Source organism: Neophocaena asiaeorientalis, unplaced genomic scaffold (genome assembly GCF_003031525.2).
Source record: "Neophocaena asiaeorientalis asiaeorientalis breed wild unplaced genomic scaffold, Neophocaena_asiaeorientalis_V1.1 scaffold433, whole genome shotgun sequence".
Taxonomy (NCBI): Eukaryota; Metazoa; Chordata; class Mammalia; order Artiodactyla; family Phocoenidae; genus Neophocaena; species Neophocaena asiaeorientalis.
This window is the reverse complement of record NW_020175040.1, coordinates 1,300,942-1,328,474: the sequence shown is the minus strand read 5'-3', so window position 1 is coordinate 1,328,474 and position 27,533 is coordinate 1,300,942. Positions and strand designations below refer to the sequence as shown.

General features: G+C 45.9%; 1 protein-coding gene across 2 annotated transcripts in view; it reads left to right on the top strand.

Moving 5' to 3' along the window:
- The window catches only part of CFAP92 (cilia and flagella associated protein 92 (putative)), a 75,518-nt gene that overhangs the window by 30,792 nt on the left and 17,193 nt on the right, over positions 1-27,533 (top strand). For both annotated transcript variants that reach the window (XM_024763345.1, XM_024763344.1), the window contains 4 exons: positions 3,319-3,440; positions 6,422-6,562; positions 10,971-11,155; positions 18,744-19,648. In XM_024763345.1, the coding sequence (XP_024619113.1) occupies positions 3,319-3,440; positions 6,422-6,562; positions 10,971-11,155; positions 18,744-19,648 (1,353 nt within the window). The remainder of the gene's footprint in view (positions 1-3,318; positions 3,441-6,421; positions 6,563-10,970; positions 11,156-18,743; positions 19,649-27,533) is intronic.

Below are 27,533 nucleotides of genomic sequence, written 5' to 3'. Positions count from 1 at the left end.
ACTGCGCCACCAGGGAAGCCCCTTTGTTTTTTTTCTAATGTCTGTGTGGATAGTGTTAATAATCCAATAGTATTATTATCATCAACAACAGATTTTTAAAAATTTTTGAATTTTATTTTATTTTATTTAATTAATTAATTTATTTTTTGCGGTATGCGGGCCACTCACTGTTGTGGCCTCTCCGGTTGTGGAGCACATCCTCCAGGCGTGCAGGCTCAGCGGCTGTGGCTCATGGGCCCAGCCGCTCTGTGGCATGTGGGATCCTCCCGGACCGGGGCACGAACCCGTGTCCCCTGAATCGGCAGATGGACTCTCAACCACTGCGCCACCAGGGAAGCCCTATTTTATTTTTTTATACAGCAGGTTCTTATTAGTCATCGATTTTATACACACCAGTGTATACATGTCAATCCCAATCGTCCAGTTCATCACACCACCCCCCAGCCCCCGCCACTTTCCCCCATTGGTGTCCATACGTTTGTTCTCTACATCTGTGTCTCAATTTCTGCCCTACAAACCGGTGCATCTGTACCATTTTTCTAGGTTCCACATATACACGTTAATATACGATATTTGTTTTTCTCTTTCTGGCTTACTTCACTCTGTATGACAATCTCTAGATCCATCCACATCTCAAAATATGACCCAATTTCATTCCTTTTTATGGCTGAGTAATATTCCATGGTATATATGTACCACATCTTCTTTATCCATTCGTCTGTCGGTGGGCATTTAGGTTGCTTCCATGACCTGGCTATTGTAAATAGTGCTGCAGTGAACACTGGGGTGCATATGTCTTTTTTATTTTTTTATTCTTGGAGGGGATTTTTTTTTATTCAAACAGAAACTCACAAAAATTATAATCATCCTCATCAGTTCACTCAGTCCCATGTAATTAATTTCTTTTTCATTCTTGATCTTTTGTTAGCACTTTTATGAATTCATCAGTTTTCCATTAGAGCTCTGAAAATGCTTCTTCGTTCAGTTCAGCAGTACGGTCAGTTACCAGAAACCTGTACTTGTCAGAGTCTTTTCCATGAATTCCTTGAAGATGAAACCCTTTTATAGGAACATTTTTGCAAAAGCATCAGAGTACCCCCAGAACTGTCTGTAAATGAAAAAAGACTTAAAAATGTCCACAGTTAAAGATTTGATGAAAGTTCATAATAATGCAATTGACAAGGAAATTTAGTTATTTCTGAGATACACATTTTAAAGTAATAACTAGAATTATGACTTACAACATTATACCAGAACATATAAGATTTTTAGAAATTTCATGTAATGTCTGAAACATTTATGTTAACATATTTCCATACAAATAACCCAAAGAAAGTTTAGTGTTAGTTGTTTGTTTGTTGTTTTTTTATACTGCAGGTTCTTATTAGTCATCAATTTTATACACATCAGTGTATACATGTCAGTCCCAATCGCCCAATTCAGCACACCACCATCCCCACCCCACCGCGGTTTTCCTCCATTGGTGTCCATACGTTTGTTCTCTACATCTGTGTCTCAACTTCTGCCCTGCAAACCAGTTCATCTGTACCATTTTTCTAGGTTCCACATACGTGCGTTAACATACGATATTTCTTTTTCACTTTCAGACTTACTTCATTCTGTATGACAGTCTTTAGATCCATCCATGTCTCAACAAGTGACTCAATTTCGTTCCTTTTTATGGCTGCGTAATATTCCATTGTATATATGTACCACATCTTCTTTATCCATTCGTCTGTCGGTGGGCATTTAGGTTGCTTCCATGACCTGGCTATTGTAAATAGTGCTGCAGTGAACATTGGGGTGCATGGGTCTTTTTCAATTATGGTTTTCTATGGGTATCTGCCCAGTAGTGGGATTGCTAGATCATATGGTAATTCTATTTTTAGTTTTATAAGGAACCTCCATACTGTTCTCCATAGTGACTGTATCAATTTACATTCCCACCAACAGTGCAAGGGGGTTCCCTTTTCTCCACACCCTCTCCAGCATTTGTTGTTTGTAGATTTTCTGATGATGCCCATTCTAACTGGTGTGAGGTGATACCTCATTGTAGTTTTGATTTGCATTTCTCTAATAATTAGTGATGTTGAGCAGCTTTTCATGTGATTCTGTATGTCTTCTTTGGAGAAATGTCTATTTAGGTCTTCTGCCCATTTTTGGATTGGGTTGTTTGTTTCTTTAATATGGAGCTGAATTAGCTGTTTATATATTTTAGAGATGAATCGTTTGTCCGTTGACTTGTTTGCAAATAGTGCATTTAATGTTGTCCCAGAGGTCTCTTAGGCTGTCTTCATTTCTTTTCATTCCTTTTTCTTTAGTTTGTTCTGCAGCAGTGAATTTCACTCTTCTGTCTTCCAGGTCACTTATGCATTCTTCTGCCTCACTTATTCTGCTATTGATTCCTTCTAGTGTAGTTTTCATTTCAGTTTTTGTATTGTTCAGCTCTGTTTGTTTGTTCTTTAATGCTTCTAGGTCTTTGTTCAACATTTCTTGCATCTTCTCGATCTCTGCCTCCATTCTCTTTCCGAGGTCCTGGATCATCTTCACTATCATGATTCTGAATTCTTTTTCTGGAAGGTTGCCTATCTGCACTTCATTTATTTGTTTTCCTGGGGTTTTATCTTGTTCCTTCATCTGGTACACAGCCCTCTGCCTTTTCACCTTGTCTGTCTTTCTGTGAATGTGGTTTTTGTTCCACGGGCTGCAGGATTGTAGTTCTTCTTGCTTCTGCTGTCAGCCCTCTGGTGGATCAGGCTATCTAAGAGGCTTGTGCAAGTTTCCTGATTGGAGGGACTGGTACATGACTCTTTTTGACTTATGGTTTTCTCAGGGTAGTGAACTGACATTTTTACATTTCGTAGTTCTCCCATCCATGATCATGGTGTATCTTTTCACCTAATTCAGCTCCTCCTTTAGGACTTTTAATAGGGTTGATTTTTTTTCTTCCTATAGTTGTTGTGGATAATTCCTGTAAAAGAATTCCTAAATATTTTAGAGTTTCCGTTGCTTTTTATAAAATATATTATTTTTTCCATCATAAATGATAATGCAAGTTTGTCGGCAGACTGGCAGCCTCAGCATGACTGGGAGCTTGTTAGAAATGGGAATCTTAGGGACACCCCAGGCTTGCTGAACCACAGTCTGCATGTTATTCAGTGATTCGTACGCATGTTGAAATTTGAGAAGCTGTGGGTTAGAGGAATGCAGTGTTATATTTTTAAAAGTCTGCTTACATGCAGTCCAGTAAATAGATTACTAGATCTGGTCCCTGATTTTTCTCACTTTCATTTATTTTTCTCTTTGTGAATTTTCTAGTTGTGGTACTTCAAGACCAGTTATTGCTTTGGGAGGGGCAACCACGACAGAGATGGAGGAGTTAATTGAGAGGCCGTCATTTAGCAGCTTAACAAACTTGTTGGAAAAGAAAACATTTCAAAGTAAGTTAGGATGGCACTTTGGAAACTTATAGTATAAGTAGACCTGGAAAAGAATTATGAAATATTTCAAATTCAGGATACTTCAATAAGATTCAAATATTATTCAAAAGTAAAAACTACTACATGCAATTTTAACTTACCCGGTCCATCTCACCTCATCCATCCATCCATCCTATCCCATGCCATCCCATCCCATCCCATCCTTTCCCATCCCATGCCATCCCATGCCATGCCATGCCATGCCATTCCATCCCACCCTTTCCCACTCTACCAGTATTTCTGTGCTCCTGGTCCATGGTATTGTGTGTATGGGAAACATGAAAATCTCTAATATTGACCAGAGGCTTCCAGATAAATAATTACACTTCTATGTGATAGATGCTGTGTAGGGTGGGTATGTGGGATGTGGGGGTGGAGAGACTCTCTTTGGAAGATGAGAAGCCATTTGCTTCTTACGGTGGAATGAGGGAAATGGCACTCCTGAAAGCAGGTGATCTGAGTGTCCGACTCCCAGCAAGGACCCTCGGGTCCCTGAATCTACCTCCTCGTTCTTGGCCTAGATCTCCTCAGCAGTGTTTCAGCAAGCGGTTTTGTTTCCAGTATGAGGTGGAAAATTCTAGAGCCGGGGCACTTGCTTCCCGTTTCCCATTCGTTGAGCTGTAACTGCTGCAAATCGTTTCCTTAACCCTCAGTCAGTCTGCTTTTCCTGGTTCTAGTCCAACCCTGAAGCTTCTGGAGTCAGGCTCCGCACTGGTCGTGGGAGATATAGGGGAGTAATGTCAGTCCTGTTTTTCACGCCCTAAAAGACTAGGAACACCTTGCAACTCCTTCCGAGTTTTCTCTTTCCAGGTTAAGCCTCAGTGCTTTTTAATGTCCTTTAAGCATTTTAATGAGGTTTTCAAGCCATGCTTTTTCTTCTGAAGTAGAGAAAAGTACACAGAAAAATGTACAACGATGTACCCACAATTTAGCTATTAATATTTTGCCATATTTCCTTTATTTCTTTCTTGTTCCTTTTTTCTTTTCTTTCTTTTTTTGTTTTTTTTTTTAAAGAAATAAGAGGCTACAGGTAAAGTTTACACGCCCTTGGCTTCCCGTGCTTTTGAGAAGCGTACAGCCACCCTCGCCTAGAAATCGGTGTAACCCCCCCTGCCCCCCTCTTTCTCACACGTTCACACAACATTGTAGTGATTTTTTCTTTCTTTTTTTCTTGCGGTACGCGGGCCTCTCGCTGTTGTGGCCTCTCTCGTTGCGGAGCACAGGCTCTGGACGCGCAGGCTCAGCAGCCATGGCTCACGGGCCCAGCCGCTCCACGGCGTTTGGGATCTTCCCGGACCGGGGCACGAACCCGCGTCCCCTGCATCGGCGGGCGGACTCTCAACCACTGCACCACCAGGGAAGCCCTGCAGTGATTTTTGGTTTCGTGAGTTACAGAAATGACTTCACGCATGCGTGTTTGACAGCAGCTTGATCTTTCTCTCGACTTTATTTCTGAGATTTACTGGTGTCAGTACATCTCAGTTAAGCCCCTTCTTCTACCTTCTGTAAAGTGCCCTGTTGGGTAGTGCCCCCTTCATCCTTGCAGGCCCCACCGAGGGATGTTTGAATAGTCAACAGTTTCCTGCTCTTACCAGGAACCGTCCTTGCGCGGGACTCCAGCGCACGCGTTGGAGGGTGTAGGTTGCATGCCCGGCGGGGTCACGGGCGTAGGAAGCTGTGACCGCTCAGGGTATGCTGCCGGTTTAGGGTCCCGGTTGTACTTCTTTGCCCTCCTGACAGCAGCCCTGAGAATTCCCGCTTCTCAACATCACCCTTGCCTAGTCAGGGGCCCAGTTCCTGATTATCGGGATTGAGAGTATCTAGAATGCTTACCTGGTCAGCACTTAGGTCACTTGCCTATTCCCATTTCTTCACTTATGTCGTTCTGTTGTGTTTAAACCTTTTTTCTTGTTGATCCCCAAGCCTTTCTTTTTTTAAGGTCTTTTGAATAACTCTGCGTAGTTTCATATACTGCAAACATCACAGGCTGGGGTCTGTATCTTACCCTTTCCCTTCATGTAGGGTGTCTTGTTGTATACCCCGGGTATTCACCTCTTCCCGTCCAGTTTGTACTTTGGGTAACACTTAAGAGGCCCTTCCTCGAACAGATGGCAGTCTAGTCTCCCAAATATGCTTCTAATGATTTTGAAGTTTTTGTTTTCCACCTTCAGTCTGCAGCTCATTTTGCATACGGAATGAGGTGCCCTATAATTTCATTTGCCTCCAGATGGATAGTATCATTGATGCACTGGTCCATCTTTTCCCACTGATTTGAAATGCCACCTCTGGCCTCTGTTAAGTCTCCCTATGTGTGTGGCTCTATTTCTGGGCTTGCCTGCAATGGTCTGTTCCATTGGTCTCTCTGTCACAGAACCTATATAGCTCATGGTTTTAGTTACCCACACTTATGTGTTTTATCATCTCCTTTTTCTTCTTGATCTAAGCTGGGTGCTGAGATGAGCATCTTATGTGCCTTTGCCCAGTGACTCTTCTCGATGCCCTGAGGAGGCAGGTGCTGCCCCCATTCGACAGACGGGGGCGTCGAGGCTCAGAATGGTTAGGGCGCTTTCCCTGCAGGAGGGAGAGAGCTGATTCTAGAACTTTGGTGGTTCAGCTTCAAAGCCCAACCCTCAGCGCTGCGCTGAGATTATAAGCCGACGGAGAGGAGAACTTGGGTATTGTGTGGTGCTGGTGTCGTCACAGCTGGCTCTGGGTAGTGGCAAGTTGGGGGATCAGGACCCCGTAATTTCTTGCTGCGTGTAACTGACGACTGCTGTCCGTGTTGGGATGCGTCTCCCGGTTGCTGGGATAGACGAGGAGCACAGATTCTGCCTCCAGGGAGCCCCCAGAGCCTTCCGCATCCCTGCCGTGTGAAGCAGCCACGTACAGCCTCTGGGACAGGAGCTCCTCTTAACGTTTATTCCCTTCCTCTGATTTCACAGTTAAACGGAAAGAATCAGACGCGAGGAGGAAAAGCCAGAGGAGGAGGGAGAAATCTCGCCTGGAGACAGACTCCAGGCTGGCAGGCCACGGGAAGCAGGGCACGTTCGCCATGCAGCTGGCGGTGATGCCGCTCCTCGCAGGTAGCCACACCCGTTCCCAGCAGCGTCCGGTCTCCTTGACCCGTGTGGCTAGAATGCCGGTAAACAGGACACTCGCGGTGACCGAGCCCCTGCCCTACGCTCTCAGCCACCCCAGCCAAGTGGGCGTCTCTCCGCTATACAGAGCGGGAAATGGAGGCGCAGCGAGGTCAAACGCGCCGGCCAAGATGACGCAGCGAGTAAGAGAAGTCTGGGTTTGAACCCAGGTCTGATTCCAAAGTCCAAGCAAACGTGAGAATAAGAAACATCATCGGCTTCCCTGGTGGCGCAGTAACGTTGAGAGTCTGCCTGCCGATGCAGGGGACACGGGTTCGTGCCCCGGTCCGGGAAGATCCCACATGCCGTGGAGCGGCTGGGCCCGTGAGCCACGGCCACTGAGCCTGCGCGTCCGGAGCCTGTGCTCCGCAACAGGAGAGGCCACAACAGTGAGAGGCCCGCGTACCGCAAAAAAAAAAAAAAAAAAGAAACGTCATGGTTTTGTTTGCTACATAAGATGCTACTTGGTATAAACACGTTCCTGCAGATTTTTACAAAGACGTCTAGTAAAGGAAATGAGGAAAGGCGACCAGTATTTATGCCCTATCATTTACTTCTCACGGCCAACTCTGATCTTCCCAGTGAACTGGTGCTGGTGGTATAGGGCGTGGTTATCATTGTCACGATTTTTTCAGGGAGGAATCAAAACTCAGAGAAGTGAAGCAGCTAAACCTGAAGGCACACAGCTCAGTGGCAGAACAGGGCGTTGCTTCATTTGCTTTGCAAGATCTGTCACCGTTTATAAACTCAGTTTGATAAAGAATAAGTAGGTATTTATTATGTCCATATGTTTAGATAATGGAAGGCTCAGAATATATTTTGGGTAAAATTATGTGACTTTATTTTAAAAAGGGAATATGGGGGGAACCCTCTTCTTTTTAGAGAAAATAATTTCACACGTTTCATTGTGGGGTTTTTGGCCATCAGGGTGAACAAGTGCCCCCTTCTGGCCTATCTGGAGAAACTTAGGCAGACACGGAGGGTCAGTGAAACCCCATAGGGTCAGAGTCCAGTGCCGGGGGTGCCGGGAAAATCCTTATTTCCACAAGCGCTTGGGTTGATGTCGATATGTTTTGAGGAGCTACTATTTACTTTTTTGTCCACACGTTTAGATGGATTTTTGAAAATTAGTTTCACCCAAAGTGAGTTTTCAGAGACTCTTACCCACTGCTGAGCCGTGTCCAGGAGGACCGGGCCTTTCACGCAGCGGCCACGTGGCCCTGCCTGGGACAGTGACTTTGGTTCATGCTTCTTTGGTCTTGAACGCAGAAGCAACCGGTGCTGCTCCAGGTGGGCGGGCCCCGGGGGACCTGCCTGACCTGCTCCTTACTTTGCTGTGAGGGGAGGGAGATGCTGAATGGTCCTGGTGTGCCCGGTGTGACCATTTCCAGCAGGTGAAGCCAAGAGGTGCCTGGGCCTCCCCCCCCCAGTTTAACTTGTGCCGCCATGGCCCTGTACAGTGACAGTTATTGCAAGAGTGACAGACAGACTTTGAATCCTGGCTCAGCCCTTTACCAGCAGGTCGCCTGCTTTCTGTGAGTCTCAGTTTCCTCATCTGTAAAATGGGGACAGTAACTCCCACCCCAGGGGACTGTAGGAAGGATCACGAGAGAGAATGTGTGTAAACAGCTTGGTGGGGAGCCCTGCGCACAGCAGAGCTCAGGCAGGTTACTGGTGAGGAGGTGGCAGCTGCCTCGCCCGGACATCTGGGTGGGCTGCGTGTAGGGCCCTGGGCCCCCGGCAAGGGGGGCAGAAAGATCCCTGCTCCCTGGCACCGAGGCCATGGCTTGTGGTCATGACAGCAAGTGGCCGTGGTACAGCGGGCCAATTGTAGGTTTCTTTTTGCCATAAAATAGAATAGCATAAGATTATTCCCAAACTAGAATGATTATTTTTAGTCATCTTCAATTGAATTTTTTTTAATAACTTATTTTACTGTATTGATTTTTGGCTGCTTTGGGTCTCCGTTGCTGCACGCGGGCTTTCTCTAGTTGTGGCGAGCGGGGGCTACTCTTCGTTGCAGTGCGCGGGCCTCTCATTGCGGTGGCTTCTCTTGTTGCAGAGCACGGGCTCTAGGCACGCGGGCTTCAGTAGTTGTGGCACCTGGGTTCAGTAGTTGTGGCTCGCGGGCTCTAGAGCGCAGGCTCAGTAGTTGTGGTGCATGGGCTTCGTTGCTCCGTGGCATGTGGGATCTTCCCGGACCAGGGCTCGAACCCATGTCTCCTGCATTGGCAGGCGGATTCTCAACCACTGCGCCGCCAGGGAAGCCCCATCTTCAATTTAAGATTAGGCCACAGACTTTGCATACCTTAGTGGTAAATATTGTCGGCCAGTAAGTGTCTAGAAAGGTTCTGTGTTTGGAGTGAACTCTTAAGTTTACTGCACAGAGGAGGGGCCGCACTTTTAGCCACGCAGGACTTGTTTCGACACTGGTTCTGCTGCTTATCGGCCAAGAGTCCTTGGACGATCACTTGACATCCCTGGACCTATCGTGTTCAAGTCCGGCAGCTGTAGGTGCACAGACCTTGTGGTGGCCACTCGCCCTTGCCTTGTTCCTTACGTGGGACAGTGCTTCTCACCTTGGGCACTTATGCCCCCAGGGATACTTGGCACTCTGTGAGGCATCTTTGGGTGTCACAAGTGGGAGTGGGACACTGCTGAATGTCCCATGATGCACAGGGTAGTCCTCATGGCGAATAATTATCAGTCCTCAGGTGTCAGTAGTGCTGAGGTTGAGATCCCTGCCCTGGATCATGGCTGACATCACCTGAGATTTCTGAATGTTGATATACGTAGGTGTTTGCACTAGAGAGTCTTTCTAAACTGGGCAATCTTCTATGAAAAGGCTTGCAAAGTTCTAGAACACAAATCAGAATGGGCTATGGTCTTAATGAGTTGGTTTTGAAGAGAGTCACAGGGGGAAGTGGGGGGTCCCCAGGAGATGCCCACGGCCCAGGCAGACAGTGTACACCTCTGGCCCAGGACTTGTTCTGGAAGCAACTGCTCTTTCTGAGTGTGAGTGATGGGGCTCTCACATGCCCTAAAAATATATTTACCAGCATCATGAAAGAAATAGAATTGGTCTTTTTGAGCACAGACCCTGTGCTGGGAGGGGCAGTGTTCCTGACACCTTCCCGTATGTAATCCCTCCTCATCCTCTTAACCCTAAGAAAAGTGGTATCTCTGTCCAATTTGCACATGACAAAATCGAGCCTCAAAGAGCCTCTAACTTGTTGTAGGTCACATGATGCCTAACAGTCGGATTTAGGGCTTGAAAAATCTGCTTGCAAATCTGGAGCTTTGCTTTTTTTTTTTTTTGGCCTTCACCAGTGTCTCTCCACCTGGTGAAATGTATGGGCCCCTTTTGCGAGAGAGGTATTCTCACAGCTGCCCATGTGCCCTGCAGTGGTCAAGTCACCCACCCTTTTCTGCAGTTGCACTGTTGCACGACTGTCACAGCGGGAGGTGTTCCAGGCTGGATTTGGCTCAGATGTACCACTTCTGTTCTATGTCAGTACCTACACTTCCCTCCCTGGATTACGACGGTGAAAGTGACGCCGCTGGGCACCAAACACAGACACTGGTGTTATTTGTTCCTGAACGTGTTCTACTCTAAGAGAACTGCCTGGAGAAGTGCTCCAGAACTTTCTGCGGTGAAGGACTTGTTCCATGTCTGCTCACAGCCACACATGGCTGCTGAGCGTGTGACGTGGGACTCATGTGATGAAGGAAGTGCCTTTTAATTAATTAATTAATTTATTTATTTATTGGCCATGCTGTGCGGCATGTGGGATCTTAGTTCCCCGACCAGGGGTTGAACCTGTGCCCCCTGCATTGGAAGCGTGGAGTCTTAAGCACTGGACCAACAGAGAAGTCTGAAGGAAGTGCATTTTAAAGTATATTTAATTTTAATTGATTTAAACATAAATATCCACATATGGCCAGTAACTATGGGACTCGCAGCGCAAGTCTGGTGGTTCTAGAATTACCTGGAGAGATTTAAAAAATCCCAGTGCGGAGGCTACAGCCCAGACCAAGCCCGTGAGACTGGGGGTGGGACCCAAGCGTCATTGTTCCTGATTGTAGCCTATAGATGATTCAGGAAATGCTTCTATCGCAAGGTGATCATCAAGATTAAATGACAAAATGAAATTCTCTTAGAGAACCTATGGGACCCCAGTTGAAAAAGTGGTGCAGACATGCTGCCTGTAGGTGTTTCCCAATTATTATTTTTTTAAAGTTTTCCTCTTTTCGGTGTAATTTTATCTTTGGCTCTCAGGTTGCCTGATCCCTCCGGTGCTGGTCTCAGGGCCGTTCTGAATAACATTCTAACGCTGTGTGTATCTCCCTGCAGGATGGCAAACTGTCGTGAGTCGTGGCAGTGGGAGGTCGGCCAATGTCTTAGATTGTCTTTTGACCCTAAAAACAGAAGTTCCCCTCATGACTGAAGAGCAAAAGCGGGACTTAAACCCCCTGACCATAGAGGTCAAGTGTGTTTCCTGCCTTCCATCACGGTCTGTTTCCTTCAGTGAACTAGAGGTAAGAGTGAACCAGGCCAGCTGGTTTGAGAGCTGCTTTTCCCAGCCATCTGCCCATCACCTGTCGCCCCTCACCCGCAGTGGCCCTACATGAGAAGTATGATCATCAACTCCATTTCCTCTTTTAGGATCTCACAGCCAGACAGCAAAGAGATTAGGTTCCTGGGGTCAGGAGTTACCAAGTGTGAGGTCTCCTCTGCTACACCACAGGGTTCTTCAGGTGCAGGTAGCGACCTTCCACTCAGGAGGATCCCTATGCTTCCTTGTTACAGCAGCGGTGCTCGCCTAGTGCTCACTTATTTTGAACCAGCCAGTTTAGTGCTGCTGTTTACCTTGGGAGTCCCCTGTTCCTCTCCTGGTGGGTCCCTGTCCCTGGATTCTGTGTCTTGCTCTTGCTTTGTTTCCTCTTTGATTTTGCTGGAGCACATCCTCCTGTAGCTTCCTGAGAAGAGGTTAATGGGAGATACTTGTTTTATGATCTCTTATGTCTGAAAATATCCTTATTCTACCCTTATGCTTGATTGATAGGGTATAGAATTCTAGGTTAAAAAATCATTTTCCTTCAGTTTTTAAAAATTTGTTATTGGAATATAGTTGATTTACAATGTTGTGTTAGTTTCAGGTACACAGTAAAGTGAATCAGTTATACGTATACACATATCCACCCTTTTTACATTCTTTTCCTATATAGATAATTAAAGAGTATTGAGTGGAATTCCCTGTGCTATACAGTAGCTCCTTGTTAGTTATCTATTTTATATATAGTGGTGTGGTCTCCCAATTCCAATCTCCCAATTTATCCCTCCCCCCTCTCCCCTGGTAACCATAAGTTTGTTTTCTACATCTGTGACTCTATTTCTGTTTTGTAAATAATTTCATTTGTACCATTTTTTTAGATTCCACATATAAGCAATATCGTATGATATTTGTCCTTCTCTGTCTGACTCACTTCACTTAGGATAATTTCTAGGTCCATCCATGTTGCTGCAAATGGCATCATTTCATTCTGTTTAATGGCTGAGTAATATTCCATTGTGTACATGTACCACAACTTCTTTATCCACTCCTGGATAAGTTATTCATCCATCGATGGACAATTAGGTTTCTTCCATGTCCTAGCTGTTGTAAACAGAGCTGCAGTGAACACTGGGGTACCTGTATCTTTTTTTATGTATATACATTTATTTATTTATTTTTGGCTGCACTGGGTCTTTGTTGCTGCACGTGGGCTTTTCTCTAGTTGCGGCAAGCAGGGGCTATTCTTCATTGCGGTGCGCAGGCTTCTCGTGGTGGCATCTCTTGTTGCGGAGCATTGCGGAATATGGGCTCTAGGTGCATGGGCTTCAGTAGCTGTGGCACGTGGGCTCAGTAGTTGTGGCTCGCGGGCTCTAGAGCGCAGACTCAGTAGTTGTGGTGTGTGGGCTTAGTTGCTCCGTGGCATGTGAGATCTTCCTGGACCAGGGCTCGAACCCATGTCCCCTGCATTGGCAGGTGGATTCTTAACCACTTTGCCACCAGGGAAGCCCCATGTATCTTTTTGAATTATGGTTTTCTCCGGATATATGCCCAGTAGTGGGATTGCTGAGTCATATGGTAGCTTTATTTTTAGTTTTTTAAGGAACCTCCATACTGTTCTCCATAGTGGCTGCACCAATTTATATTCTCACCACCAGTGTAGGAGGGTTCTTTTTTCTCCACACCCTCTCCAGCATTTATTGTTTGCAGAGTTTTTTGATGATGGCCATTCTGACTGGTGTGAGGTGGTACCTCATTGTATTTTTGATTTGCATTTCTCTGATAATTAGAGACGTTGAACATCTTTTCACATGCTTTTTGGCCATCTGTATGTATTCTTTAGAGAATTGTCTGTTTGGATCTTCTGTCCTTTTTTTTTTTTTTTTTTTTTTTGATACACGGGCCTCTATTTCATTCTTTTACATGTAGTTGTCCAGTTTTTCCAGCACCACTTATTGAAGAGACTGTTTTTTCTCCATTTTATATCCTTGCCTCCTTTGTCACAGATTAGGTGACCATAGGTGCATGGGTTTATTTCTGGGCCTTCTATCCCGATCCATTGATATATATTTCTGTTTTTGTGCCAGTACCATACTGTTTTGATTACTGTAGCTTTGTAGTGTAGTCTGAAGTCAGGGAGTGTGATTCCTCCAGCTCCGTTTTTCTTTCTCAGGATTGCTTTGGCTATTTGGGGTGTTTTGTGTTTCGATACCAATTTAAAAATTTTTTGTTCTAGTTCTTTAAAAATGCCATTGGTAATTTAATAGAGATTGTATTGAATCTAGATTGCCAAGGTGACTATCTATAAAAAGTTCTGCCTGAAAAGCTGGCCCTTGGCAGGTGTCTAGGAACTTGAATCGTTCTCTAATGAGAGTGGTTCCTGGGCCTGACTATTTCTGCCAACAGTGCTGACCATGCTTTTCTCCAGGGCACCTTGCATATTGGGACACAGGCTGGGGGAGCCTAGTACCAGCCCCAATCAAAACCCTGGGTGCTAGGTCTCCAGTGAGCTCCCTGGTGGACAGTACGTCACCTGACTTGTCACAGTCAGTTGTGCAGGAGCTCAATGCATCCTGGCGCACACAGTAGGAGGCCATGGGGAGATGGCGCCTGTCCCCCTGCTTTGCCTCGCAGCCCTTTTCCCTTTGCAGGCTTTGCCTGGTCTCCTCCGGCCTTTGTGAAGCCCAGCTGTGGGTCCGACCACAGCTGAGTCCTGAGGTTCTCCTAGAGAATCACGGATCTGGGGGTGGCCCCGGGGCCGCCGACTCAGCAGTGTTTTCCTGCTTTGCGGGGCGCCGTCCCTGTTTGTACAGTCCTTGTTTCCTCAAGTTGGTTTTTCTATTTGTTTGGTCTCCATTGTCACATCTGTCTTAATCCCCTGGTTTGCTGCTCATAGGTAAGAGTGGGGGCCTCAAAAGCAGCCTTGGGTGCCGAGCGGGCTTGTGGGTTCTGAGCCTCATGCTCTGGTGGCCTGGGTGGGCTGGTGGTGGGGAGACCTCAAGTTCGATCTCTGGAGGTCTCTCCCAGTTGCCCGCCTGGAGGGTAGGGGTCTGGTAGCCAAGGGATGAAAAGGACGTGGGGTCTGCATTGGATGGTCCGTGAGCATTTGGTCACCTAATACATCTGGTTTGGATAGGAGCTGAATGCCATCAGCTGTCCCTCATTCCAGAGACCCTCTGTTTTTTTAATTTTTAAAATAGCAAGCAGAAGAGTAAAAATCTCCTACAGAATCGACTATTTTCTCCTGGTGTACAGTCCTGTAAATTTCAGTTCATGTCTGCGTCAGCGTTCTCACCACCACAGTGAGGATACAGAACACCTCTGTAACCGCACCCCCCAAACTCCTCCGTACCAGCCCTTGATGACCACATCTTCCCCACCCGCACTCCCGGCTACCGCAGATGTGTTGGTCGTGATAGTTTTAACTTTGGAAGATTGTCGTCCAGATGGGGTTATATATTGTGTGACATCCACACTGAGAACGTCTGCTGCAGCAGGGCACAACGCGTACAGCCTCGTTCCCTCAGAACGATGCCGGCGAGGCTCCCGCAAGCTGGAATTCACCCCTTTGCGCTGCTGACTCGCATTCTGCAGCTGGATGGAACCGCAGTCTGTCCGTCCGTTAACCCGTGGAGGATGTTCAGGTTGTTTCTGGTTTGGGGCAGTTACGAGCACAGCTGCTAAAACATCTGTGTACGTGCTTTTGTGTGAACATAAGCCTTCAGTGCTTTAGGATAAATTCCCGGGCTCTGTGGAGAGGCTATGGCTGCCTTCTCAGGGCTCCAGCTGTGCTTATCCTCCCCAGAACTTGGTATTGTCAGTGTTTTATTTTTAATTTTGGCCACTCTAATGAGTATGCAGTGTTATCTCATCGGGGTTTACCATGCATTTCCCTGACGCAGAGTGATGTGGAGCATCTCTTAATCTGCTTATCTGCCACTTTATGGCCCCTTTGGTGAAGTGTCAATTCGAGTTTTTGCCCACATTTCGACAGAGTTCTTTTTTTTTTTTATAAATTTATTTCTGGCTGCGTCGGGTCTCCGTTGCTGTGCACGGGCTTTCTCTAGTTGCGGCGAGCGGGGGCTGCTCTTCGTTACAGTGCATGGGCTTCTCGTTGTGGTGGCTTCTCTTGTTGCGGAGCATAGGCTTCAGTAGTTGTGGCTCATGGCTTCCAGAGCGCAGGTTCAGTAGTTGTGGCGCACGGGCTTAGTTGCTCCCCGGCATCTGGGATCTTCCCGGACCAGGGCCCGAACCCGTGTTCCCTGCATTGGCAGGCAGATTCTGAACCACTGCGCCACCAGAGAAGTTCTCAACTACTTAGTTTTCCTGTTGTTGAGTTGAGGGTTTTTAAATCTATTCTGGTTACAAGTCCTCTTCTGGAGATATTCTTTGCAGGTATCTTCTCCCAATGTGTAGTCTGCCTTTTTCTTCTCTTACTTTAATTTTGATGAAGTCCAAATTATACATTTTTGTCTTCTATGGATTGTGTTTTTGTGTCACATCTAAGAACTCTTGGCCTAACGCCTGGTGACAAGGGTTTTCTTCTATGTTTATAGTTTTACATTTGGATCTATAATCAATTTTGAGTGAATTTATGTATAAGGTTTAAGTTAATGTTCATTTTTTTTTGCAAACACGTGACTGATTCTTCCAGCACCATTTGTAGAAAGTCTGTTTTTTTTCATTGAATTTCTTTTGCATTTCTGACAAAAATCAGTTGGCTATACTGGTAGAGGTCTATTTCTGGATCCTTTATTCTTCCTTTTCAAAATTGTGTTAGCTCTTCCAGTTTCTTTGCCCTTTCATATAAATTTTAGAATCAGCTTGTCTCTATCTACAAAAACTTGTGCTAGGATTTTGCCTGGCTTTGCATTAAATCCATAGATCGGTCTGGGGAGAACTGACGTCTTACTGTGTTGAGCCATCCAACCCCTGAATTCAGTGTGCCTCTCCATTAGTTTAGGTCTCCTCTTTTCTCTCTCATCAGTGTTTTGAAGCTCTCAGGACCCTTTATTCATTTGCCTGTACAACAGACTAACGGCCTCCCGCCAAGCAGTAGGGGAGGGGAGGGCACTTGGGCCGGCCGGCTTCTCAGGACTTGCAACGGTTCCCTTGCTGGGCTCTTCCCTGTGACCCCCGGATCCAGAGATGCTGGGGCCTGCCAGTTCCTAAGTCTTTTGAGGGTTTTGCAGAGAATGTGGCTGGTTCTCAGCTTCTCCATTACATGCTTGGGGTTTGGCTTCCTCACCTGTGCTGTGTCTGCACCACTTCCTCGTCCCTGTCCCAGTGCGCATGGTGGCTTCTCTTCTCTTCTCCTTGTCCTCGTATGCTTATGTCTTAAAAAAAATCCCTGTGGTTTTAGGGGAGTTCTGTGAGGGGTGTGACCAGATGTATGCGTTCAGTCTGCCACTTGAACCGCATGACGTGATGTTTAGTTCATGTCCCCAGTGGGCTGAAGTCGCCCGCACAAGGGACCATGGTGTCAGCGTCCCCAGCGCCTAGCCCGGGGCCTGGTACAAACAGGAGCTCGGTGACCATCATCCAAGCATGAGAGCCAAGGAACAGGACATTTTGATACACTGTTTGTATCACAGTTCATCTCTTCAAAGAGGATTCCCCTCACTCAGATTTTCAGTTGCCTGCCCAGCTGCTGCCACTGCAAACAGATTACAGGTTGGGAACTTGAACTTGCCAGAGGGCAGGTCCAGGAGAGAAAAGCAATAGGGGGTTTCCTTCCACTCTCTCTGTCTCCTAGGGTTCCCACACCCCATTCCTTGGTACAGAAAGAGAGCTCTGTCTCTCCATGCCTGGTGCATAATTCTGGGATTCAGGCTTCCTTTGCGTCTAGTCTGGGACGTGCAGGAAGAGAATAAAACCCAGGAAACTCACTGGGTTTGGTCTCTTTCTCCAATCTGCCCACTGCCTTTTACTTTTCAGAAGGTGTTCTGTGCGTCTCTGTAGGGTTTTTTTTTTTCTTTAATATTTATTTATTTATTTAGGCTGTGCCAGATCTTAGTTGCAGCATATGGGACCTTCGTTGTGGCACGCAGGCTCCTTAGTTGCGGCATGCGGACTCTTAGTTGAAGTGTGCCTTCTGTTGTATTCAGTGGGAGGTGCAGGGTGGGTGTGCTTATTCCGTTTAAGCAGATTTGAAAGCTCCTCATTTATTTTTCTTTAGAATATCTATTCTTTTTATTGATATATTGTGGATGTGAGTCCTTTGTCAGATAAGTATGCATTGTACATATTTTCTGCCCATCTGGAGCTTGACTTTAATTTTCTTAATAGTGTCTTTGATGAAGTCCATCTTATCAACTTCTTCTGTTACGATTAGTGCTTTTTGTGTCATATCAAATAAAACTTTTTTCCACCCCAAGTTTATGAAGATACTACCCTGTGTTTTCTTCTAGGAGAGGTATGATTTTAGCTTTTATGTTTAGGTCTATGATTCCTCTAGAATTAATTGCATTTTCCTAACCATAAACATGGTATATTTCTTCATTTAGATTTTCTTTGATTTCTCTCTGCAGTGTTTCATAGTTTTCAGTGTACCGGTCTTCCACATCTTTCATTTCTTCCTAAGCATTTTATGTCTTGATGCTGTTGTAGGTGATATTTTAAAATTTTCAGTTTTAGAATTTTCATTGCCAGTAAATAGAATTATGATAGTTTTGACCTTGACGATATACTTTTATTTTTTAAAAACCAAACAAATATATTTATTTTATGTACCTGATCATTCTAATACCTGTGCCTTTGTACATCTGGTTTTGCTAGTGGTACCTTTTTCCCTTAGGTGTTTTGTGATTTTTACTATGATCCCATGTTTGATGGAACTTTCTCTGTGGGAATTCTTTGAGGCCTAGGTTGGAAGTGCATTTCTCCAGCAGGTTTTCTTAATTATTTCTGCCAGGTACCTGGGAGCCCTACCAACCCAGGATTATTTTTAAATAAAATTTCAGCATCGGTGGTCAAAGAAATAGTAAAATAAATAGTACCCTTGGAGTATGCATTCGAGCCACGCACTTGTGTAACGGTGAGCTTCTGATGATAAAGTTGTAGCATGCGCAAGGTTTCCTGTTTCTGTCCCGACACAGCCCTGCCCCCTGCCTCCAGCTCAGCCTGCGAGTCCTCTTAAACCCAGACCCAAGTTCTGCTTGGTCACTTTATATGCTAAAGGTGAGCCGTGCCAGCCCTCCAGATGCGTGTCTGGGAAACACGGATTCTCTGTTCTAAAAGCCACTCCTCACCACACTTTCTGTGCCCGGCCATGGGATGGGAAGAAGGCACAGGGCCTGTCCTCGTGGCACTGGCCATCCGGGGGAAATAGTTGCTTCAGCTGCCAGCTCAACGCCGTACACGTGGCTCTCGGGCTTCGCAGTGGCCTTGCAGAGTGGGCTCTGTCCTTGGGGTTTGTGAATGAGGAACCACAGGCCGCAGGGGCTGCAGGGGCTGCCGGGCATGAGCCTGGGGCCGGGATTTGAGCCACTGGGTGGGGGCCACCTGGAGAGGAGGGGGGCCGGCAGGGGGCGCCCGCGGCTGCACCCGTGACCGCCGTGCCTTCTCTCTCGCAGCGGCTGTGCACCCCCGTGTACTGCAAGTACCAGTTCCACAGGACCCCAGTGCACAGGACGGAGGGCCAGCCCCATGGGACCCGCGTCTACTTCCAGGATATCAACGTCATCTTCCTTGGGGCCATGCACCCCAGCGACCTGAGGGAATACCTGGAGGGCCCCCCGATGGTGGTGGAAGTTCATGACCGGGACCGCAAGTCAGAGGAGTATTCCCACAAGCCCGCCCTGTTTGGGGAGGACCCGCTGGATTCGTACCTCAACCTCCAGACCCTAATTTCCCCGAAGGAGACGGAGAACAACCCCTTTGAAACCCAGGATAAGATGTGGGACCCTTACGGGGTTGCCCAGGTCAGCTTTGCCGACCTCCTCCTTGGCCACAAGTACTTGAACCTGGTCGTCCCCGTCCACAGCTGCGAGCCCAAGGCCACGCGCCTCAGCCATGACAGCAGGAGCAGGAAGGTGGTGGGGTTGCAGGTGCCCGGAGACGGCCTGCGGCACGGCCCGATGCCTCCGGGCGACTACCTGGAGGCCAGCTGCCAGCTGAAGCTGCGGGCGGGCGTGGCGGTGCCGCTGCGGGCCGGGACCGAGGCCCTGGACGCCAACCCCACGGCCTCCCGGTTTGGCCGCGTCATCTTCGTGTTCACCTCCAGTAAGCTCTCACTCCTGCACGGCCTGCTGCAGGACGTCACCGTGATCAACGCCGGGGCCCTGGGCCTGGACTCCTGCCCCGTGGAGGACATCCAGCAGATCCTGTCCACCTTGAAGATGCCGGCGAAGATCCAGGAGCGGCCGGACCTGGACGTGCTCACTGGCTTCCACCTGCTGGACGGGCGGGGCCACCTCCTCATCCTGGAGGGCTTGGCCGACCGGGGCCTGAGGCGACTGTGGGAGAGCCACCAGAGCCGGTAGGTAGGTCGCCGCGTTTCTGCGTGGGGAGGGGTGGCCAAGCTCAGGTTCTGTGATGCCGACTGTGGGAGGGCCTGTTGATTCGGTGCCTCTCGGGGTTTGTATAAGGCACTTCGCAGAGCTCAGCAACTGGGAGAGCCGCTTGCCTTTGGTTGAAGCGAAGACTTCAGGGGTATATGGAAGGGAGGCTGGTTCAGGAAACTGGGTCCTGCCTTCACACTCCCGAGGCGCCCCCCCGGCCAGCAGGGAGTAGAGTGTTCTGCACGGCCCTGAGAGGGACACCACAAGGACACAGACGTCAGCTCGTCCCGAGGGAGACAGGGCGGATTCTTGTGAGGCTGGAGGGCTGCTTACGCTGCAGAAGTCCCCTTCCCTGGAGGCCCAGGCGCCCCCGATGGCCGCCCCCTGGAGATGTTGCAGAGGCAACGGAAGTGTCCCCTTCTGGGCCGCAGCAGGTGGCCCCTCGTGGTCCTTCCGTTCTTTAGTTGTGGTGATGGGATAACTCCCTTTTTCTTTCATGATTTGCAGCTATCCTAGTTTGGATCAATAGGGCCTTCCTTCTCTACTCTGGAGGCCCCCCTATCTGTTCTCAGAGCTCAGATGCCCCATGACTCAGATGCTGACAACAGCAGGGTGTCCGGATGTTGACTCTGTCCACCCGGGGCGGGGGGCCTGTCTTGATGTGCTGATGGCCAAGAGCACGGGGGCAGGGGAGGCGGGGAGGCCGCCTCGTGGCTGGTTATCCTCCCAGGAGACCCGAAAGCATGCATCCACACAAAAACGTGCACATGGATGTTCATAGCACCGTTATTTATAATAATCAGAAAGTGAAACAACTCAAATGTCCATCAGCTGATGAACAAAACATCCATACCATGGAATAACATTCAGCCGTCAAAAAGGAATGAAGTATTGATACAGATGCTTCAACACGGAGGAACCTTAAAAACATTATGCTAGGGGACTTCCCTGGTGGTGCAGTGGGTAAGACTCATGCTCCCGATACAGAGGGCCCGGGTTTGATCCGTGATCCGGGAACTAGATCCCTCATGCGTGCCGCAACTAAGAGTTCGCATACCACAGCTAAGGAGCCGGTGAGCTGCAGCTAAGAAGCCCGCCTGCCGCAACTAAGGAGCCCGTGAGCCGCAACTAAGGAGCCTGCGAGCTGCAGCTAAGGAGCCCGCCTGCCTCAACTGAGACGTGGCTCAACCAAAACAAACAAACAAACAAAAACTCATTATGCTAAGTGACCTGGAGGGCATTGTGCTAAGTGAAATAAGTCAGACAGAGAAAGACAAACACTGTATGTTACCACCTACATGTGGAATCTAAAAACTAAACTAGTGAATACAACAAAAAAGAAACAGACTCACAGAGAGGACAAAATAGTGGTTACCAGTGGGGGGAGGGAAGGGGGGAGGGGCAAAATAGGGGTAGGGGAGGAAGAGGTACAGACTATTGCATATAAAATAAATAAGCTACAAAGATCTATTGTATAGCACAGTATAATACGTTGTAGTAACTATAAATGGAGCATGATGGATAAAAATTTTGAATCACTATGTTGTACACCTAAAACCAATATTGTAATCAACTATGCCTCAACTAAAAATTATGCTAATAGGGACTTCCCTGGTGGCACAGTGGTTAAGAATCTGCCTGTCAGTGCAGGGGATGCAGGTTCAATCCCTGGTCCAGGAAGATCCCACATGTCGCACAGCAACTTAGCCCATGCGCCACAACTACCGAAGCCCGCACGCCCCCGCTCGCTGCAACTACAGAAAGCCAGTATGCAGCAACAAAGCCCCACCGCAGCCAAAAGTAAATAAATAAATAAATTTAAATTTTATGCTAATAAAAGGAGCCAGACATAAAAGGCTACCTATTATCTGATTCCATTCATATGAAATGTCTAGAATAGTCAAGTCCATAGAGATAGGTCAGTGGTTTCCAAGGTCTGAGAGGAGGGATGCAGGAGAAGTGGGGAGTGATAAAAATGTTCTAGGATTAGACAGTGTTTGTGGTTGCACAACACTGGGGGTATACTAAAACCACTGAGTTGTACACTTATTTTGGGGGGTATGCTATTTTATTCAAATTTAAATTTCACCATCAAATACTGAAGTATATGCTGGCCCTGTGTTTAGATTTTTGAAATAAAGGTGGACAGACAGATTTAAGGATGCAATGTATTAAACAATTAGAGAAAATCTAGGGGTGCTGTAACTCTGTGTACCTTTGTACATTGAGTGGCGTTAAGTATAGGGACAGGCCCAGCACCTGGAGGAAAAGCCCATTGAGGACTGAACAGAGGCCCTTGGCTACTGTCAGAATCTCCCCTTGACTTTCAACAAACCAAGGAGTCTGTCCGTCTACAGAAACCACCAAATCCGGGGCAAACAGCAACAGGATAAATGTTAAGGAACTGGCTCTTTCCAGTTAGGACTCTGGGGGCCGGTCTGAAGCACACGGGGCTGGCTAGAGCTGGGACGTGTTGCAGCTCAAGTCTGGGATCTGTAGGTCAGAGCAACAATCGATTCTAGAGACAGAATGGTGAGTGCGTTCTGCAAAAGCCCCCCGGGTTTGCCGACAAGTTCCTAAGATGCTCTCCTCAAATGGCAGGAATTGGACACTTCAAAAGAGTGAACTTGACGGTGTGTAGGAAAGAACTTGGCCTTGCCCAAGAGAGGTCTGGCTTTTGCCCTTGGCTTCTGGGAGGTGATCTGTGTCATGCCTGATAGGAGTGTCTTTGGTTAGGTTGCGGGCTGACCACACTGGATCTTAGGCTGGAGCCTCACCAGAGAGTCACAGCGTGGAGGTTGATGGGGCTGGAAAGACCAACATTGTGACTTAGGGCAGAGGCTTTGGGTCAGGCAGTGTCACGGGCACATTTTTGTGTGGATGCATGCTTTCAGTTCTCCTGGGCAGGTAACCAGCCACGAGGTAGCCTCCCCCTGCCCGCCACCCGCTGCTGTGCTCTTGGCCATCAGCACATCAAGACACGCCCCCTCCTGACATGGAGACTGAGATTGCTATGTGGGCCATCAATCAATCAATCATTAATGGAGCCCCGATAAAAACTCTGGACACCAAGGCTAGGGGGAGCTACTTTGTGTAGTGATTCTTTCATCATCTTAAAAATACCTTTTCCAAAGAAAAAGTTTTGAATTTTGATAGAGTCCAATTTATTATTTTTTCTTTTATACACTGTGCTTTTGGAGACATGTTTAAGAATTCTTCACGAAGCCTTAGGTTCTTGAGTATTTTTTCTCTTTTTTCTTCTAAAAGATTCATGGTTTTGTGGTTTACTTTTAAGTTTATGGTTCGTTTTGAGTTAATTTTTGTATAAAGTGCAAGGTTTAGATTGAGTTTTTCCCTTTTTTAAAAGAATTGAGGTATACTTTGCATGTAACAGTATGTTAGCTTTGGGTACACAACTTCGTGACTCGTTATTTGTATATGTTGTGAAATGATCGCTACAGTAAGTCTAGTTAACATCCACCATCATACAAGTTACAGAATTTTTTGTGATGAGAATGTTTAACGCCTACTCTCTTAGTAGCTTTCAGATATGCAATACATATCACTAACTATAGTCACAGTGCTGTACATAACTAAATGTCTTTGTAACCTCTGGACCCCCTTCATCCACCTTGCTCACTCCACACACCCTGCCTCTGGGTGGGCAGCCACCAGTTTGTTCTCTGTATCTGTGAGCTCGGGTCTTTACTATTTTGCTTCTGTTTTTCTTAGATTCCACGTGTAAGTGAGATCATATGGTATTTGTCTTTGTCTGACTTCTTTCACTCAGTGTGATGCCCTGGGGATGCATACATGTCGTCCCTACTGTCAAGATTCTCTTTTTTTACGAAGGAATAACTCAGGTCGCGTCTGTATCTTGGCTACTGTAAATAATGCTGCATTGAACACGGTGAAGCACATACCTGTTCCAATGAGCGCTTCTGTCTCCTTAGGATGAATACCCGGAAGTGAAACTGCTGGACCATATGGCAGTTCTATCTTTAACCTTTTGAGGAACCTCCAAAGTGTTTGCCATAGTAGCTGTACCAGTTTATTAATACATCCTTACCCACAGTGCTTGAGGGTTTCCTGTATTTCCCATCCTCATCAAAATTATTATTTCTTGTCTTTTTTATAATAGCCACTCTCAGCAGGTGTGAGATGTTTCACTTTTGTTTCAATGTGCATTTCCGTGATGATTAGTGATGTTGAGCATCTTTTCCTGTACCTGTGGGCCATCTGTTTGTCATCTTTGGTAAAATGTCTATTCAGATCTTCTGCCCATTTATTTATTTACTTTTCCTTTTCTGTGCTTTTATTGACTTTAAAATTATTTTTTTATTGAAGTATAGTTGATTTACAGTGTTGTGTTAATTTCTGCTGTACAGATATATATATATATATATGCTTCAGTAGCTGTGGCACGAGGGCTCAGTAGTTGTGGCTCGCAGCCTCTAGAGCGCAGGCTCAGTCGTCGTGGCGCATGGGCTTAGTTGCTCCGTGGCACGTGGGATCTTCCCAGACCGGGGCTCAAACCATGTCTCCTGCATTGGCAGGCGGATTCTTAATCACTGCGGCACCAGGGAAGTCCCCACACATTCTTTTTTTAATATTCTTTTCCATTATGGTTTATCATAGGATACTGGATATAGTTCCCTGTGATATACAGTAGAACCTTGTTGTTTATCTATTCTATATATAATAGCTTACATCTGCTAATCCCAACCTCCCACTCATCCCTCTCCCATCCCCCTCTCCCTTGGCAACCACAAGTCTGTTTTCTATGTCCATGAGTCTGTTTCTGTTTCGTAGATAAGTTCATTTGTGTTATATTTTAGATTCCACATATAAGTGATATCATATGGTATTTGTCTATTTCTTTAAAAAAAATTTTTTTTTATTTATTTGGCCACGCTGGGTCTTAGTTGTGGCATGCGGGATCTTCAGTTGTGGCATGTGGGATCTTCAGTTGTGGCATGTGGGATCTTTTAGTTGTGGCATGTGGGAACTTTAGTTGCGGCATGTGGGATCTAGTTCCCTGACCAGGGATCGAACCTGGGCCCCCTCCATTGGGAGCACACGGTCTTAGCCACTGGACCACCAGGAAAGTCCCTATCTTTCTCTTTCTGACTTATTTCACTTTCTATGATAATCTCTACGTCCATCCATGTTGCTGCAAATGGCATTATTTCATTTTTTAAATGGCTGAATAGTATCCCATCGTATATATGTACCATATCTTCTTTATCCATTCATCTGTTGATAGACATTTAGGTTGTTTCCATGTATTGGCTATTGTGAATAGTGCTGCTATGAACATAGGGATGCATGTATATTTTTGGATTATAGTTTTGTCTGGATATATGCCCAGGAGTGGGATTGCAGGATGATCTGGTAGCTCTATTTTTAGTTTTCTGATGAACCTTCATACTGTTTTCCATAGTGACTGTACCAACTTACATTCCTACCAACAGTGCAAGGGGGTTCCCTTTTCTCCACACCCTCTCCAGCATTTATTATTTGTAGACTTTTTAATGATGGCCATTCTGACTGGCGTGAGATGGTACCTCATTGCAGTTTTGATTTGCATTTCTCTAATAATTAGCGATGCTGAGCATCTTTTCATGTGCGTATTGGCCATCTGTATGTCTTTTTTGGAGAAATGTCTATTTAGGTCTTCTGCCCATTTTTTGATTGGGTTGTTTGTTTTGTTGTTGTCGAGTTGTATTAGCTGTTTGTATATTTTGGAAATTAAGCCCTGTCAGTCGCATTGTTTGCAAATATTTTCTCCCATTCTGTAGGTTGTCTTTTCATTTTGTTTATGGTTTCCTTTTCTCTGCAGAAGCGTGTAAGTTTGATTAGGTCCCATCTGTTTATTTTTATTTCTTTTGCCTTGGGAGATTGACCTAAGAAAACATTGGTACGATTTATGTCAGAGAATGTTTTGCTTATGATCTCTTCTAGGAGTTTTATGGTGTCATGTCTTATGCTTAAGTTTTTAAGCCACTTTGATTTATTTTTGTGTATGGTGAGAGGGTGTATTCTAACTTCATTGAGTTACATGCAGCCATCCAACTTTCCCAATACCACTTGCTGAAGAGACTTTTTCCTGCTGTATATTCTATTTTTTAAAAAAATTTATTTATTTGTTTATCTTTGGCTGCGTTGGGTCTTCTTTGCAGAGCGCGGGCTTTCACTAGTTGCTGTGAGTGGGGGGCTACTCTTCGTTGTGGTGCGTGGGCTTCTCATTTTGGCAGCTTCTCTTGTTGTAGAGCACAGGCTCTAGGCGTGCAGGCTCTAGAGCACAGGCTCAGTAGTTGTGGCTCACGGGCTTAGTTGCTCCATGGCATGTGGGATCTTCCCGGACCAGGGCTCAAACCTGTGTCCCCTGCATTGGCAGGTGGGTTCTTAACCACTGCACAACCAGGGAGGTCCCTCCTGTTGTATATTCTCGCCTCCTTTGTTTAAGATTAATTGACCATAGGTGTGTGGGTTTATTTCTGGGCTGTCTGTTCTGTTCCATTGATCCATATGTCTGTTTTTGTGCCAGTACCATGTTGTTTTGGTTACGGTAGCTTTGTAGTATTGTCTGAAGTCTGGGAGAATTATGCCTCCTGCTTTAAAAATTTTTTTTTTCCCTCAGGATTTCTCTGGTGATTCTGGGCCTTCTATGGGTCCATATAAATTTTTGGATTATTCTACTTCTGTGAAAAATGTCATGGGTAATTTGATAGGGGTAACATTAAATCTGTAGATTGCTTTGGGTGGTATGGTCATTTTAATAATATTAATTATTCAAATCCAAGAACATGGGATATCTTTCCATTTCTTTGAATCCTCTTCAGTTAACTTTATTAATGTTTTATAGTTCTCAGCATGTAAGTCTTTCACCTCCTTGGTGAGGTTTATTCCTATGTTATTTTTTGGGTTGCAATTTTATTTAATTTCTATTTATGTTTATTTATTAGTTGACTATAGGTGCGTGGGTTTATCTCTATGCTTTCTATCTTGTTCCGTTGATCTAGGTTTCCATTTTTGTGCCAGTACCATATTGTTTTGATTACTGTAGCTTTGTAGTATAGTCTGAAGTCAGGGAGTTTGATTCCTCCAGCTCCGATTGTTTCACTCAAGACTGCTTTGGCTCTTCGGGGTCTTTTCTGTCTGCATACAAATTTTAAGATGATTTGTTCTAGTTCTGTAAAAAATGCCATTGGTAATTTGACAGGGACTGCACCGAATCTGTAGATTGCTTTGGGTAGTAGAGTCGTTTTCACAATATTGATTCTTCCAATCCAAGAACATGGTATATCTCTCCATCTGTTGGTATCACCTTTAATTTCTTTCATCAGTGTCTTATAGTTTTCTGCATACAGGTCTTTTGTCTCCCTAGGTAGGTTTATTCCTAGGTATTTTATTCTTTTAGTTGCAGTGGTAAATGGGACTGTTTCCATAATTTCTCTTTCAGATTTTTCATCATTAGTGTATAGGAATGCAAGAGATTTCTGTGCATTAATTTTGTATCCTGCACCTTTACCAAATTCATTGATTAGGTCTAGTAGTTTTCTGGTGGCATCTTTAGGCTTCTGTATATATGGTATCATATCATCTGCAAACAGTGACAGTTTTACTTCTTCTTTTCCAATTTGTATTCCTCTTATTTCTTTCTTATTTCCTCTTTGATTTCCTCAGTGATCTCTTGGTTACTTAGTAATGCATTGCTTAGCCTCCACGTGTTTGTGTTTTTTACATTATTTCCCCTGTAACTCATTTCTAATCTCACAGTGTTGTGGTCAGAAAAGATGCTTGATATGATTTCAGTTTTCTTAAATTTCCTGAGGCTGGATTTGTGACCCAAGATGTGAT